At 35.8% G+C, this 18,376-nt stretch overlaps 1 protein-coding gene across 1 annotated transcript in view; it reads left to right on the forward strand.

Annotated features, from left to right (window-relative positions):
- The window catches only part of LOC122397619, a 113,725-nt gene that overhangs the window by 61,226 nt on the left and 34,123 nt on the right, over window positions 1–18,376 (forward strand). Inside the window, exon 3 of the mRNA XM_043396888.1 lies at window positions 15,846–16,018. Within this exon, the coding sequence (XP_043252823.1) occupies window positions 15,846–16,018 (173 nt within the window). The remainder of the gene's footprint in view (window positions 1–15,845; window positions 16,019–18,376) is intronic.

Genomic DNA, 18,376 nt, shown 5'->3' on the forward strand with positions numbered 1-18,376 from the left:
GTCAGTTGGAAATAAATTCTTTAAGGGTTGAAATATCCAGTGCGTCTACGAAGCGTGGAAATCCGCGTACGTTCGAACCACACGCTTTCTTTAACTAATGAGTTTCGCGTGTCTCTGTCTCGCTGGAAAATCAAGTGCCTTCCGAAATACAATTAAGAATAACCGTATTGCGACTCAGTGACCGATCCCTCGATAATGGCGGCTCGAATTCGCAACGGTGCTCACCGGTTTGCCCATGCGAGGAGACTTTGCGTTCACCCTTCAAGCGTCGCTCTTGATCTCTCTTCATCTATCGGACTGTATATACGAACCACCACGGATCCCTGTGCCCCCGATTGTTCTATCTCGACCATTAATTACCTCGAGATGCGCTCGTCTCTAACACTAGACTGAAGTAGCCTACTCGAAATCGTCTTTCGCATTATCGATGCTGTCAACATCCTGCAGGCTCTTTAACGTCCGTTGTGAAAGCTCTAACGTGCCATTCCAAGAATCTCACAGAAATTATTCTTCCAATATTTCTATTCCGAGTATCCCCAAGAAACATTGCACATTTGGAAATTTTATCGAGAAAAGACGTTCTTTTTGTTCCAAAATTAATCCGTTTAACACGAGGGTTTGTAAATAAAAATTTCCTCCTGTCAATCGAGAGACCTTTCGAAATATTTCGAGCGTAACTTTTCAGACGAATATTCTCTGTGTCGTGCTCGATTTTAATCGTGGTTTTTGGTCAAAGCTTGTCCCGATGTCGAAAGAGAATGCAACCCCTTGGACGGTCGTAGACGAAAGAGGAAGAGGGTAGACGAGATGTGTGTAAAACGGGGCATATTTTACAGCGGTATGCCGCCAGCCAGGTGGCCTCATCTCGTTCACCTCTTTGGATTCGAAGCTGAGCTCTAGGGGGGGTCGAGAGGCTAGGGGTGAGCGACCCGTTCGCTCTTAAAGCAAGATAGTAGCCTAATGGCTTCTCGTCCTTATTTCGTCATTTACGGTCCGCTTGGCCAGTCCGTGGCTAAATATTTGCTCGCAAAGTAAAGCAGCAGTCAATGCCAGGCGTCACTCGCCGAGGGGATTTCTAATTTTCGCGTATTCTCTTTCGTTAGACGGACGTCTGGCTTTTAGAAGTCCATCCCGTACACGCCGACCAGACGGCGTCGATAAAGGGCTGCCGTTAAATCAACGTTGACGTTCATTGCGGCTTTTAATGCGTTCATTTATCACGGAAATTGATACTAATTTTACATCATAAATTCGGTCACTCCGCCGAGCTGCTTTTTCAACGGGATCGCTGATTTTCTTGTATCCTCGTTCATACTTCCTGAAAAAACTGTGATGAAAATTCTTTTTTGGGGAATTAAAAAAGTATCAACTTTTTTTTTAGTTATAATACGAGGAACACAATTATATAATGCAGGATTTGTGCGGAGCGTACAAATGAATAATTTTAAAGAATTAAAAGAAATTTTATTCAATTTCCCACTCAATTAAAATTTAATAGTAGTCATTTTTTAGTGGGAAAGTTCAATATTGAATTGGAATTCTGATAAAAGAAAATGCCAAAAGCTTTCAATATAAAAATATACTTGTTAGCATCTGATGCATTAACGTTCGTTGCAAAATTTGTCAGGACGTTCGATTTCGGTAGAAATTAGCAAGAGAATCGAAACTTTTGGCTGGGAGTATCTTGTTCGTGTTCTAGTCTACAATTTCAGTTGTAACATGAGAACTCCATTACAAGAAGGTTGAGCTGTCTATTAAGAAATATTCCGTCCCTAAATATGTCTAATACTAACTAGGAAATATTACGATAATTATCAATCATATTAAATAATTATGTTGAATTACAAAAATGAAAAAAGTATATGATATATCTCGCATTTGTTCTGTTATGAATTGATCAAAATTAGGGCGATTATTCAGAGAAAGGGCCTCTTAAAACAGTCGAGAAATTCTTGAAAAATGAAGAAATGTTTTAATTACCTGCGATGTACGTTTTTACCTGGTAATGAGACTCGGTTCAGTTTTTCAGGAATGTTGAAATGTCGACAAAATTAGACACTTGACGAGTTTAAGGGTGGATAAAGTACTCATGCGTATTCTAGCCCCGAAAAAACGAGACTCAAAAATGCGAGAAATCCTTGAAGTGGACATTTTCAATAATTTATTTACAGCTCGAGAGAATTATATCTAGAATTAGTATTTTCATTTATCCTAAGCAGTTAATTAGCGTTACTATTTTGTACCGTTGGCAAGAACATTTGACATATGTTTAATTAGTTTCTGCGCGATTGCGTTGATCCTTGACATTGTTCCATAATGAATATACACTATCTGTAGTTGTTAATTTCTGCGAGTAGCGCAGCCAAAAGTTATGCTAGTCAAAGCTACTCGCGGAATTCCAGTTATTTTCACATCCACCCTTGTAAAATGAAATTCCAGCCGTCTGGTAGACGAAATCCCTACTCTTACTTATTGAAATTCATTCGCGGTGCGACTCCTTCGTTTATGGTTTTTCGATGAGCTTTAAACTCCGACGTTGCCCTCTGGAATATCATATTTTTCACGAATAATTATTACATTCAACGTTATCGGTGCGCACTTCCACGAGGAATAAATACTTTATCGGTCGATAATCGTTTTTTTTTTCAAGAATATTTCTAATATCTTCATTTTTATATTCTGCGTTTAGTTTTCATTAACAAGGAATTCGTAGAATGATTACTGACAGTCAAAGATTATTTTTCCTTCGTATAACGTGTATTTGAATAGAATTTTAAACTATTAAATTTTATAATTACGCTTTAAGTTTGAATTTTAGAATTTTAGATTTATCGAATACCTCGTAAGCCGATGGGACATTCAATAAATAAATAAAAAAGTTCTTTGATCGTCAGCTTTAAAGTCGAAATCAATTACTCTTTGCTTATTTATTTTTATTCTCACTTAGATTATTTGAAATAAATAACGAAAATGGCAGTCGTTGAAAAGTATAGACGCGCGTCGACCTTTTTTCCCGTGTTATCAAGTAAACTGTTGAAAGAGAGATTACAAAGTTTTGGTCGATTATGCTAATGACATCCTGGTTGGCTCGGTGCCCGAGCAGCCCGAGAATAAGCACCGGCCCTGGCAAATTTTTCTTCCGCTTTATCGAGAATGGAAAGGGACGTGTCAGTATCAGGAATGCCTTAATACCATTTATGCGGCCGATGGCGTTATATATTTATCGGAAAATCGTCTGGCAACGCGCAACAATTTTTCCGACGTTTAGTCGCTCTCCTTTTCTTTCTCGAACTTTCGAATACTGCAAATTCTCCACTTTCGCGGCGTGATTAATTTCGAAGCTTTCAGCGTAAGTCGAATCATATAAATACGACGTACAGAGTGTATCTAGAGTAACTGGGACGAACTATAAATCAGACGACTGCATCTGTGAAAGAAACTAGAATAATATGATGAAAATTTGTTCAAATCATGGGACGAAAGATACAAATATTTAATATTGCAATTAGCTGCTTGTTTGGCCAATTGTAAAAATATATCGATATTATATTTTCTTAATTTTAGTATATAATTTTATACTGCATAGCCGTGTTTCCCATTTACGTGAAATTTTTGCCCGATTTTAGTAACGTTTCCATCCTCGGTAGAAAACTCATTACTATTAAACGTGGAATAGGATTTTACGCACTTATCGTTTAAAATGCAAACAACGTGCAGGTACGTTAGCGTTATCATGCAAATGGTAAAAAGTATTCCGTAATTCAAATGGCGAAATGAGATTTGCTATGCGCCTGAGCGCGTCTGCTTTTTAGCTGCACACAGGAATTTAAATTAAACAAATTATTTTTAGGCAAAAATTGAAATTTCCCACATTCTCTAGCATTTATTTCTGCGTACAATCTCTCTCCATGGTATCGCTAGAAAATTTATGCATCATGCTATAGGAAAGTTTTTTGCCTAAAAACATAACAGATTCGTACAATTGTCTCTAAAACAAGAACTCGAATAAATCACTAATAAATCATAATTTTACATTTTTTAAATTCCTTTCAACACACAATGCCCACCTTTTGAAAGCCTTAATACTAATTCTACCAAAGATATCAAAAATCCATCCTTTTAAATTTTCTAAGTTTCTCATCGATTGACTTTATAAAAATATTTTCCTCGATTCTCACATTTAGATTCAAATGTAAATAACTTTTAGGTACGCATGAAATAATTTTTTGAACAACTGAACCCAAAAACTAAATTCTCTAGTATCTGTAAAAATGTTAACGGTACCTTAAAATAAAATCAGATCGTGTTAGATTTTCGGCAGTATTTTAAAATCGTTTTGCGCCGAGTTTATTTTCCAGTTAAACGCAGATGTGCTTTCCAACAATAGCAATTCCGTCGACTGTACTCGTCGCGAAAATTCGTTTCTTCGAGAAATCCTTTCCCCTATAAACATGTCTTTATTACTCAACCTTCGTCGGACTGTAAGTGCGCGTCGGCCAACTAGAACGCCAAATTAGTCCCGAGGAACAATGGGGGTCTACGTTGAGCACTAAATATGCTAAGTCTTTGGGGCAGGGGGTGGCTCGAAATGTGGGGGGAAACGATAAAGGGGTGGAGTCGAATGGTCAATGGAGTAGGTAGCATTTAATAGGACGAACAGTAACGGAAAGCTCTAGGAAACTATCCGTCACTGTCGTAGCCTGTACATACAACATAGAGACGTATCTGTCTTTCTCTGATCCACCCACGCACACGCGCGAGGCCACAGAAGCCGGTGTGTTGGTAAAATAGACGGAACTCGATGCTGGTATTCGGATGAATCTCGAAAACAATCTTGACGATGTCGTCTTTCGATCGAGGGTTTGTTGGTTCTGTAATCGAGGGATGGATAGAATGCTTATAGAATGCTTACCCCAATGGTTAGGGGGAAAATTTGATGGACGACAAAAAATATTAATTCATAGTTTTTCCGTCGGGAATAAAGGAAAAAGTGCACGAACGATATCGGACGCTTTCCACAAAGAATTCATGGCTTCAAAGCAGAACTGTGAGTTTTTATTTTTGTCACGGTAAACCGCGTTTTACTTTAATTTCTTTCACGTACGTGTATCCCACTGTCGCGAGCGCCTCGAAATTTTAATCTCGGCGGTAAAGAGCAACAGAATGTATTTCGCGAACTTTGAAAGGTAACCGACACCGTGTGTTTGCTTTTCTTCGTTCAAAAAGGTCGTAACCGGGAGAACGTTGCATATTAAAACGTTGGACTTTTTTAATGTAAAAAATACACAAACAATGGATTTCGACGCGAATATGCGGGAATGGGAGAAAATAAACAGGCACAGAATTGAAACAAATATTTTTTAAAAACCGTGGATGAAGAAAAAGTTGTTGCAACGGACGATAATTAATGTTCTTGTTATTTTGGTATAGTTACAGGATAAGCTCGAATGCTGTTATAATTTCCTAATGAAATTATTCGTTACATCCACTTGCACATCGATGATTTGTCTAATACTGTTCTCAGTATAGGATACAATAGAACGAACAGTGTCTCTTACGCGATAACGTAATCTAATGGTATTAAGTCCAATGACCTCGCTGGTTAATACATTGGTCCATCATATCTGACCCATCCATTTGGAAACATACTATTGAGCTGCCTCCTTGCTATTAGTGTAATGTGTGGTGAAACGTCATTGTGTTAGAACCACACGATTCGACGCATCTGTCACGTTATTTCTTCCAAAATAATGACAATTCGTAAAAACAAATACATTTTGTATATTTCATGGATCATCGAACAAATACAATAATCCAATTGTCTAGAATCCTACGCCAAACATTAACACCTTTTAACAGAAGTCTGTTTTATTTTATTAACTATTTTTCAAATATTTTCAGAAAATTGAAATGTTGAGTCGATACTATGCAATCTACAGTGGCGGCCAACTACTTAAGACCGCTGGTTAGTTAAAGAAATAAACAGTGCTAATATTTTATTCATTGTATTTTTCGTATACTAAACTCATATCAAATATATTTTGAAGTATATTAAACCATAATATCGCAATAATTTTATTTACAACACAATAAACTGCAAATATTTTTAATATTTTCTCAGATTAGGTCGTTATAACAGCGGACAATTACTTAAGACCGATTCGTGTTTTTCATTTTTTGCTTATTTTCACATTACATAGTTGCATCAGATCCTTAGTTGGGTCATTCCATGCGAAGTCGGACACTTTTCGGAGTACCATGTCGGATTTTGTTCTACTTTGAATATGTTGTAGTCTTTAGTGATATATAAACGTATCTCGAAGGATTTTTAAAAATTTTAAGAATTGTTGGTTTTACATCTGTTTGAAATATAGAGCTCACTTTTTTTCAATAAATAATAGCTGCTAAAGTAAGGAAGTTATAAAAATGAAATTTTAGGTACTTGTAGCAGACCCATGGGAGTATCAAATAAACATTATTTCATTTAAAAAAAAAAATTTTTTTAACTATTTGTTTTGCAATTGTTTACAACAAATGTCATTCTTTTATAGCGGGGAAATATTTAAAAATCTGAAAAAAATGGGCATATAGTCCTGTTTGTCCCCTTCACGGACCAAGTTTTAAAAATACGGACACTTTAAAATTGGCCTTATAAAAATTAATTGAATGGAACGCTGCGTCGCGTCGTGACATGCTGACTCGACCGGTCAAGTCGCGCAGTGCCTGCAACCGCCAAGCGGCTATACCTGCTATTGTTATACATAGGGTGTTGGACTGCTGGAAAATGTAACAGTTATTGGACACTCACTCTTTGTCAATGACACTTAGCATTATACACATTTAAGTTGTCAATATTCAATGGGATAGGATGTTCAATGTTCTAGTGGGATAGGATATGATGGGATGTGATGGGATTAGGTTCTGGTTAAGAAATAATGGTTGGATTGTACCAATGATCATCTACCGGATTAAATTGTTTGTTATAAAATTACTTACCTCATAACAGCTACAACTGTTGATTTTTCACTGTCTGAATAAATTCGGGCAGTTAAATGCGTTACTTCTTTAGTTGGTGTAAATAAGTGAAAATTGCGTGTTCCACAGATTGTTGTAGCCAGTCCACGCCTTTCCAGCAAGAATTCCGAATGTTTCTTATATTCTTCTGTTGAGCTGAATTGCAAATGTATATTTTTAATATTGGCAGTTGCCCAATCAAATAATTTTTGTGGTGTCGTTATCTGGTCTTCCAACGGTCTTTGTAAACTAGCTCGAGCAGCAAGGCGTTTTAAAGAACCACCAATACCATTTCATGCATTTTTGCCATGCGATGTTGCAAAGTAATGCCATTCGGCGTTGATTCCAAAGTCTTCAAAATGGAAATTGAGAATTAATAAATTATATTTATTTTTGTACTGTGATGATGCTCCGTTAGAAAAATATTTGATTTCCTTGATAGTTGTGCCATGTGTTTCCTTCAAAAATTCCACTAATTTCTTCTGGTATAAATGGACTGCAGTGCTGTCATGTTGGAGACAATCCGAAATAATTACAAAGTTTTCATGGTTTAAACAAATATCCACCTGATAATATGCAATGAATGTGTGTATTGTCGCCTGTTTGTTGGACCAATGATAATTTTGGATTTCGTCTTGGATAGCGAAGGAATAATTTTCCGCAAAATCGCCGACGACAACAAATTCATCAGGTCCTACATTTTCTTTAGAATATTTAAAAAAGCTGCTTTGACTTCTTGCAATAAAATCGTGAATTTGCAACTTTGGTAATCGGATTTCTAATTCATCTACAAACTGTGTTGCTGTTAAAAATGTACATTTTGAATTCAACTCAAAAGAAGAATATAAGGAACATTCGGAATTCTTGCTGGAAAGGCGTGGACTGGCTACAACAATCTGTGGAACACGCAATTTTCACTTACTTACACCAACTAAAGAAGTAACGCATTTAACTGCCCGAATTTATTCAGACAGTGAAAAATCAACAGGTGTAGCTGTTATGAGGTAAGTAATTTTATAACAAACAATTTAATCCGGTAGATGATCATTGGTACAATCCAACCATTATTTCTTAACCAGAACCTAATCCCATCACATCCCATCATATCCTATCCCACTAGAACATTGAACATCCTATCCCATTGAATATTGACAACTTAAATGTGTATAATGCTAAGTGTCATTGACAAAGAGTGAGTGTCCAATAACTGTTACATTTTCCAGCAGTCCAACACCCTATGTATAACAATAGCAGGTATAGCCGCTTGGCGGTTGCAGGCACTGCGCGACTTGGCCGGTCGAGCCAGCATGTCAAGACGCGACGCAGCGTTCCATTCAATTAATTTTTATAAGGCCAATTTTAAAGTGTCCGTATTTTTAAAACTTGGTCCGTGAAGGGGACAAACAGGACTATATGCCCATTTTTTTCAGATTTTTAAATATTTCCCCGCTATAAAAGAATGACATTTGTTGTAAACAATTGCAAAACAAATAGTTAAAAAAATTTTTTTTTTAATTGAAATAATTTTTATTTGATACTCCCATGGGTCTGCTACAAGTACCTAAAATTTCATTTTTATAACTTCCATACTTTAGCAGCTATTATTTATTGAAAAAAAGTGAGCTCTATATTTCAAACAGATGTAAAACCAACAATTTTTAAAATTTTTAAAAATCCTTCGAGATACGTTTATATATCACTAAAGACTACAACATATTCAAAGTAGAACAAAATCCGACATGGTACTCCGAAAAGTGTCCGACTTCGCATGGAATGACCCAGTTACCATCACTGTTGACATGGTTGCGATGGATCACTGCATTTAAGATCGCAAACAATTGCTAATCAGTCAACAATCATGAGTCGAGAGAAGAACGTTACTCCTGAACTAAGAATTGAAATTACATTATTGAGAGATGAGGGATACTCATTTTCAGCAATTGCTACAAAATTAAATATTTCCAAAACGGCGTGTATACAGGCAATGCAATTCATATCTAAGACAGGATCAGTTTGTAATGTGTCGCGTAAAAGAAGGCCTCGTGTTACAACAGCACGAGAAGATCGCATTTTTCACCGCATCTCTGAAGCGGATCATTACAAAACAGCCGAACAAGTTCTCAATGAATCTGGTGTCGAAATTATCAGGAAAATTAGTGTTCGAACAGTGCGAAGAAGATTAAACGAATTTAAGCTCGCAAGAAGCCACTAATTTCCAAACGAAACCGAAAGCTTCGTTTACAGTTCGCTAAGAATCATCACAACTAGACAAGAGCAGACTGGTCAAAAGTTGTTTTTACCGATGAGTCCAAGTTTAATAGAATGGGTTCGGATGGCAAATTGTATGTTCGACGTCGTATTAACGAGGAATTTTCACCAAAATGCATAAAATCAACCGTGAAAGGTGGAGGAGGTTCAGTGAACGTTTGGGGAGCGTTTATGTTACAAGGTGTTGACCCAATTCATAGAATTGAAGGAATAATGGATCAATACAAATACATTGATATATTAAATGAGGTATTGCTCCCATTTACAAGAAATCAAATGCCAGATAACTGGATTTTGCAAGCTGACAATGACCCGAAACACACAGCCCGTAGTGTTAAACAATTTTTATGTCAGCAAAATGTAAACATTTTTACAGACCTCAATCCTATTGAGATGCTATGGATTGATGTGGAGAAACATGTAAAATATAAAAAGCCCAAACACTTAAATGAATTGTACGCTGTTATTCAAGAAGGGTGGAATAATATTCCAGTCGAGCGTTGTCGCCGTTTAATTGAGTCTATGCCAAGACGTTGCGTTGTGAAGAAGTGATACGACAAAAAGGGAGCGCAACGCGTTACTAACTATTTGCTAAGTTTTATTTTTCCGCAATTAACAAGTTTCATTAATTTTACCTGTGTTTATAGTATTAGTCTGATTTGGTCTTAAGTAGTTGTTCGCTGTCATAACGACCTAATCTGAGAAAATGTTAAAAATATTTGTAGCTAATAGTATTGTAAATAAAATTATTGCGATATTATGGTATAACATACTTCAAAATATATTTCATATGAGTTTAGTATACGAAAAATGCAATGAATAAAATATTAGCACTATTTATTTTCTTAACTACCCAGCGGTCTTAAGTAACTGGCCGCCACTGTATGTTTAATCCAGAAAGTCCATAAAATTAAAGTTCACAGATTCCTACTTTGTTATGTTTATTTTGAAATAAACAGGCAACCACGTTTCCTTGTTTCTTGATTTCTTCACGAGGAGATCGCTCGAAAGATTTACCTAGAATTATTGTTCTCCGACCAAATATCTGCTTCCACGATTTTGGGACGTTTCGCAGCCGGTGTAATGCATTCCGACGCATCGCTCGCATCACATTACTATGCAATTAGTTTCAGCTTGCAGCCGGCGCAGAGGGACTAATATACTTGGTTTTTGCATGAATATATTTACATTTTGGTTTCTGCATTAAGTTTGAATTACTTCACACTCCGGCAATCGACTCCTGAGAAACTAATATTTCCTCGTTTAAATTTCGATCAGCCTATTATTGTTGGAACGTGAAGTAATCTTATTTTCAAATCTACCTTTGATTGTCTGGCACAGTTCTGGACAAATAAATTTGAAGCAGGATTATGGTAAACTGATAAAGTGTCTCGAAGGCTTCTAATGTTCTTTGGAGAAACATTTAATATCTAAAAAAAATAAAAAATACTTATTTAAGCACAGTAGTGTTGCAATTACCATAACTTAATTTCTTACGAGTAGATAAACGTGATAAGATTAGAATTAGGTCTCTTGACTTTGATTGTTCGGTTAATAATCAACGTAAGGAAACTACTTATTGCTAATAGGAAACTTGGTGTAAATGAATCAATTTTATTTAGCATTTATACTTCAGACCAAAGACCATTAACAACTGGAAGAATTGCGAGACTATTGACCCGGTCTGTCGAAAAAGTAATACAAAATGTGATATTGAAAAGACATTTTCTTTCAAGCTGATACCTCAATCGGTTCCACAGATATAAGCCTTCAAAGTGTAGCATTTAATATGCATGCTGAATGACGACCGAAATTCTGGAGAAACCGTGACCCACTTTTATAACTGCTTTTACATAGGTGACAAGCTTCGGGTAGGTCAGTGAAGGCGTGGGAGCGAGAGAGACAGAAATCTCATAAGCCTATCGACAGTCCCCGTATTTTTCTTTAACTTTTTTACCGCACTTTAATTTTCGTATCATATCCGAAATCGGGGGATCTTATCGCTCGTTGGCGTCGACCGTGGCATGAATAAAAAATTATCACTTTTGCTTTTTATTCCACAAACAAACTTCGTAGGTTAAGAACTCTTTTATCACATATTTTTTATTTGTATTAGATTTCCATCAGAAGTGACAGTTAAATTTCATGATTGGTGCACCTTTTTTTAAAAATATTTTCATTGCTTATCCTGTAAAATTTATTTTTGATTCTATATTTAATTTTTCATGTTATACATATTTTAAAACACTGATTTACAGTAATTCTATAATCGTTACTTGGTATTGGTAGTGGTATAATAATTAAAAGAATTAAACATTACCGGATGAACGAGTAAAATTTAATATTTTTAAAGAATAGCAACCATTAACTTTGATTAAGTATCCTTTTGAAATCATTTTAGTTAAACTGAAATAGATCTCGTAACAAGGCGGGCGGACAGCAATTACGCTATCTAGCGCCTAAGCACTGTCAGTTAATATCTCAGCACACGAATAATCTGCGCTCATTAGTCACGTAAGATTAATTTAGTATGCGTTGACGCGATGATTACTTCGTGTGTGCAACAATTTGATGATGGAAGCGAGAAAGATAAGCAAAGTATTCAAAATCATAAATAATTAGTCATTATAAAATCATTTCATTTCATTTTTTCGACCCTTCTTCGCTCCAGAACCTATGCAGAAATTAACGTAAGCAAAAGTGGCTTTAAAAAAATCCAACTGCCATTCTTCATTATTTTATTAATCTTTAGACACCTTTAAATAAACATAAAATATTTTAATAGAGCCTTCGATAAAAATTATAATTTGTAAAGTGCAATTTACAAATATTTTATAACTTGTTATCGAAGCTACGGTTATATTTATTAGCTTTCCAGGCAAATATACCAGCGAAGCCTGAAATTGATTTTCCGGGCTCCATACGATAAATCAAATGAATTATGATCGTTTCATTAGCATTTTGTTCTCCGAATGCTCCGCTTGTATAAATTACTAATCAATACGAACGTGCTTCTTTTTACTCGCGAATATAGTGGGCACACAACTGCCAAAGACACGATAGTAAATCTAGAACAGTGAAATATATGTAGAACTCAACTGCGTGCAGATGAACTCTTACGAAAAGAAACATAATCCAACACGACTTTCATCCAACGGTTTCTTATCGTACAAAAAAGAGTCGAAACTTCGCCGAAGTTGTCAACAACGGATCCAATTACGAAGTCGAATCACCGACGGGGGAAAAGAAATTTAAAACAATGGAAATCGAATCAACGTTGTTCTCGATCGCGCGATTTCACACGGTTACGAACTTTTTCCTACGAACGAACGTTTCCGTAAGTGTCGCGGATTCGGAGAACTTTTAGTTGTAAACAGGAACCTCGTTCCACGGAGCTATTCCATCCCTTGGCGAGGTTCAATTTCCTTGGAATTCCCCCTAGTGCAAAAGTATTCTTCGGTCAGGGCGAAATACCTCGAATTAGTAGGTCGTAGCAGAAGGGAGAACATTCCCTGTGTCAAAACGCTTTAGAGATCGTTAGCCTGTTAATGTCCGTGACACGCTGCGAAATTAACGCCTGAATGGCGAATTATACTGAATTTACAGCTACGGTAAAGGACAGATGGCACTTCTTGCCACCCCGTTCGTCGACTGATGCGAGAATCCAAGGCAAGATCTCGGGAAATGGACGACAATCCTCCGGAGACTGGCGAAATTTGTATCCGTAAAAGAATTTCGAACTACTGTTTCTCCATTACACGTTAAATAAAATCCGAAAATTAATCTGTTCGATTTATCAGACGCTAGGTATAAATTTTTTATTTTTTTATTGAGCATTTGAAACCATACAACGATGTTCTTAAATTTGTAATTTAGATTCTTTGAGGTAGGTGAAAATGATTTTACAAGCTTTTATCAATGCTTATTGGAAACCTAAAGCTACGAGAGAGTTGATTAATTGAAGTTTTAAGCCAAATGGTAATGGTTAGTCTTTGCAAAAGAATTCGAAATATTTTAAGCTGCTATACCTTTTTGAATATCAATTAGTCGAATAAAATTCTGTCTGTCTCTGGTGTACGTTGCACTAATGCACTTTCGTTGAAGCTGGACGCTCGAGTTTGCATAATCAAGTCCAACGCGTTTTAGAAGGGTGAATAATTTATCGTCTACTTGTTTGTAAAATCTACGATCGGGATGGCCGAATTTCGGATGGAATCGAGTGCAACACGTGCCGCGAAACTTGTGAAATTTATGTCACTATGCAATTAAATATACGAGAAATCGAGTTGGTATGATCCTACTAATTCAACGGTATCTATCCACTATATTATTTACTGACGAATGAGGAATACTGAATAAATGGTGATCAATACGTATCGCTGAAATTATAGACACAGAGTGAAATCGTACAAAAATTCAAACACCTTCCAGCCCATACGTAAAGTACGAAAGTACGATTTAAGAAAATTGTGGAAAACTCTATCGTTCACGCAGGGGGAAGAGAGTCTAACGAAACACGAGGCAAGAAAATTTATAAGCGAACGACTGGACATCACGGATCGTAAATCGGACAGGACACTAAACGTTTTCACGGTACTTTCGCGACGGAGTCAGTTAGATAGGCGTGACGCGGTTAGATTGGATCCGAAACGACGGAAATAGAGGCAGCAAATCGAAGGAACAAGATTATGGTACCGGCGATGGGGAATAAAATTACTGGAACGAAGGCAGCCGAAGAGTATCTTGGCGCTTCCTCAATTTTTCATCGCGTCTTCCTTAACTTCGATCCACTTTCCTAGAGCGGCTGATTCGATTCTATCGACTTCTTTTTTTTTTCTCTTGCCCGACGAATCGATGCTCGAGAAGGTTACGGTTAAGTGGTTCGCGCGCTACAAACGATAATAAATGATTTAGGATGTCGGTGGTCCCCGTGGTCACGATAAATAAACTTGGTAATTTGCAAGGAAATCCCCCTTCGACCCCTTGGCAGAGACGAGACTCGCGCACCTGCTGCTTCGAGCTTGAATTTTTCCAGGCAATCGTTATCGTTAAGGCCTCTGGAAGAACCTTCTGCTAGTCAAGGTACCTGATAATAATAAAATACGCTGTTATTGCACGTAGGAACGCGTCAAAGACACGGCAAGAACATAATCCTGAGTGTCAGTAGAATACGACGCTCTTAAAATCTGGCAAGTACGTCACGAGGTTGTAGAAAAATCTGTTTCTAGCTTCGTTCTACATACAGTGAGTTCCATAAATACTTAACCAGTTAAGTGTGTTTGACGACTATATCCATCATGCGTAAAATTTTGTTACAATTTGATATTTAAATTGTAATTTCGGCGAAAACTAAATTATATTCGTAAATTTTAATATGTTTAAAATGTTTAGTGGTCAAGACGAAATGAAACAAACAAATAAGAATTATAAATAATTAATATAAAAAAAACCGCATATACTACGAATTAGTTTTCGTAAATGTATCGTTGTCTTTTATTAGTCATCACAGAAGCAATTACGGATTCATATATTCATTATGCATTGTACCATGCTAACAGCAAGTTAAAGTAAGAAATTGATTCTTCATGTTTTTTTTTCGTTTATATGCAAAATATTTATGTTAATTTAAGTAAATAAATAAATGTGAGTAATGAAATAAAAAAAATAAAAGTCATTTTATTACAACCTAATTTCATATTCCACATACTCTGTGTTTGACGACTATACCCGTCATCGCTTGATTATCGCGACACACACTGGTGCGCGCTTTGCAAAGAGATCGCCACAGTTAATTAGTTAAGAAACTAAATCTATTCGTTAGAATAACTAAAAAATGCCCTAGGAACAAATGTGTTGTACATATCTCACTTTTCGAATTAAGATATATGATACACTTAAAGCCCCTGAATATTTAAGAGACTCAAAGAGACGTACAAGACACTCAGATACACTCTTAGAGATAATGATCAGAGTCGTTAAGACACGAGTAATTAAACGATTAAAATTGGCACTTTTTGCGCGTGAATTATCAGCGCGAAACCCGCATACGAGCATCAGTATCGCGACTATAGTGCGTCGAACAGTTACAAACATCGCCGAATGCGTGGATTCTGTGTGCAACAGCTGACGAGGAAATTGCGATCGCCGTGTCGGAAACGACGGTCGAAATGGTCGGAAAAATCGTTAATTCGGGGAAATTCATTTGGATCACGATAATACACGTTAACGATATCGTAACAATTAACTATACTGCTATGCACTGTAACATTTTACAAAATTGTGTATGAAAAAAAATTACCAAGGAATAGAAATAAAAAATTTAAAATTAAATGCGATGGTTGTAAGCATTTATTTTAAATGGATTTTTGTATTGTGAGTTTATTTTTATTTAAAATTTTAAAAAAGGTACAACGAAATTGTTTTAACGTTTCACGTTGCTATCGATGATACGTGTACGAAGTGAAAGATAATTCTTTCTTTAATTTTTGACAGTAACAGGAAGTTGGTGCCAAGTATTTCGAACGATGTTTTATGTAGTAACGTTTTCTTGAAATCTGTTTCAGACGGTGGTGTAGTGGGTGGATCGAGAGCTGGCCCGGTGGTGACTCTTCACACGTTGGAGTTGACGCCACGTGGTAGGGTTTTGTTGCAACTCGCACCACCCGAAACCGCTCGGGCCTATCTGCCGCCAGAATATCGACCAGGTCGCATATATTCGGACACCGATTCAGAAAAGGTACTATTTTTATACCGCCTTCGCTTCCTGCGGGGTCAATTAGCAGTTTGGGCGATTCAGGAAGTGAGAATTTTGTGAACTCCGAGAATTGATTATCGGGTGAAAAAAAATAATTTCAGATTATATTATTTTCACGTCGAAGCAAAGAGGAGAGAGCAAGTCGAAAGCAGCGAAAATAAATATATAATTACAGTATGATCGCAAGGGATAATAAAGAATTTAATTTTGTTCAACAAATAAACTGTTCGTAAAGTCATTTTAATGAAATATAATTATTTGGTTGATTGGAAATAAATGAGAGAATTAATTCATGAATATTTTAACACTGGCGCGTGAAATATACGAGGGGTTGAATGGAAAGTAACGCTTTTCATTTTGTAATTTGTACAAAAATCTAGGTATTTTCGTGAACGAATATGAAAAGACTGCTTCATTCCATTTGGGTCGTATTGTTTTTACATCTCATTCAAAAGAACCAATCTAAAGCTCTGAAAATATGTATATAATTTAAATATGCTTGTAGAGACTGATGAAGAGTTTAATTTTATTCCAGAAATAAGTACTTCTTAAAGTTATTTTAATTAAATAAATGAGAAAATTAATTCATGAATATTTCAACACTGGCATACATACAATAGAATATATGAGGGGTTGAGTGGAAAGAAATGATTCCGATTTTAGAATTTCTGCAAAAAGCAAGATACTTTGACAAATGAAAAATAAAAATGATACATACAATTTTGTTTGCCATACTTACTAACATCTCTCCAAATAATGAACGATTTTCGAAAATTGTCACGAAAGAATTGGTCATCTTGTGCCTTCAGCCAGTTCCTCATAATCTTTTCCAAGTTTTATTAGTTTCAAACCGGTTTTACTTTTTGGGAAAGATGAAGTATCACCATAAAGGCTTGCCTGCAAAGAAGAAATTCAAAATGCAGTCTTCTGCAGGAAAAATCATGATTACGATTTCTTGAGATACAAAAGGTATTCAAGGGACCATGTGGTTTTATTGTTTACATATTCCAAGCTTGACCCCATCAAAATTTTGTCCACTTTGGAAAAATCATGATTACGATTTCTTGAGATACAAAAGGTGTTCGAAAAACAAGAATCAAATTTTATTGCAATACGTGATCCTATTGTTTACATATTCCAAGCTTGACCCCATCAAAAATTTGTCCACTTTGGAAATGTGTGTGGCGAAAGAAAGGAATTGCGTAGAAACGTAAATAACAAACAAAACAGTTTCAAGCATTGTATTCTTTTTTCCTTCATTAAAGTACCTTAATTCCTGTAAAAGATATAAACTCCGAAGCATTATTTTTCATTCAGCCCCTAGCACTTGATTCTAATTATACGCTGTTATAATTTCATGAAGCGTTAATTAGCAGAGGAGGAAGAATTGTATGTACATGAAGATTGATACTCAGAGAAAATATAATTGAAATTTAATGAAACGTAATTATACGAGAAGCAAGAATAATTCCAGCAAAAAGAATCTCAAAGTGTTCTGTGTGAAAAGCATGAAAGTGAGAATATCCGGCTTTCTTTGAATCTTTACGCTAGGAAATAGTTAATTATTCTGCTAAATAGTGTTAATATAATATGATGTAATATCGTTAATATTAATATAATTATTATTTGCGTAATTTAAACGGTACGGTAATAGTACCAGTGTCCGATATGAGAACATTATATGATATCGCCTTCACTGCTCCGATCCATAATAACATTTTACCAGAATTTTATAAAATCATCAAAAAGGTATTCTTATTTAAAATTTAAATTTTCTGTTTCCGTTAAAAATATTTATATAATCATTTCTATAAAATTAACATATTTTAATAATATTTTACATATTTAATTCCTTCTTTTTTTAATGTTGTAAATTATTATCTTTTCTTCTGAATTTTCGAACGTTTCCAAATTTAATTATAAAGTTCTAACATAAAGAATATATTTCCGTATTTATATACGTTCGTATGTACAATGATTTTAACATATTCTCTAACGATACCGCGTTTGTCAAACGAAACCCGTTTATCAGAATTTTATAATTATTTCATTCAGCGCGCGTTTACACAAAAGAGCGCTCACTAACGAACGTTGCTAAATTACAGAACATTTTTTTTCTCTCTCTCTCTCTCCGTAGCGCAGACATTTTTCCTGAATAGCGTCCTTTCAGACGAAATTAACACCACCGGCGTAACTCACGCGACCCGATAATTAATTGAGGTCGATGTGTAATGACGTTTAATACAATGCGACAATTTAGTGCAGAATCGCTGGTACCAACGCCGAGGGAACGCTCGGGCGTCGAACAAATTGGCAAACAAATTGTTTATCGGAAAATTA

This window comes from Colletes gigas, unplaced genomic scaffold, assembly GCF_013123115.1.
Source record: "Colletes gigas isolate AHSC1104 unplaced genomic scaffold, ASM1312311v1 Colletes_gigas_Sc00001, whole genome shotgun sequence".
Classification (NCBI taxonomy): domain Eukaryota; kingdom Metazoa; phylum Arthropoda; class Insecta; order Hymenoptera; family Colletidae; genus Colletes; species Colletes gigas.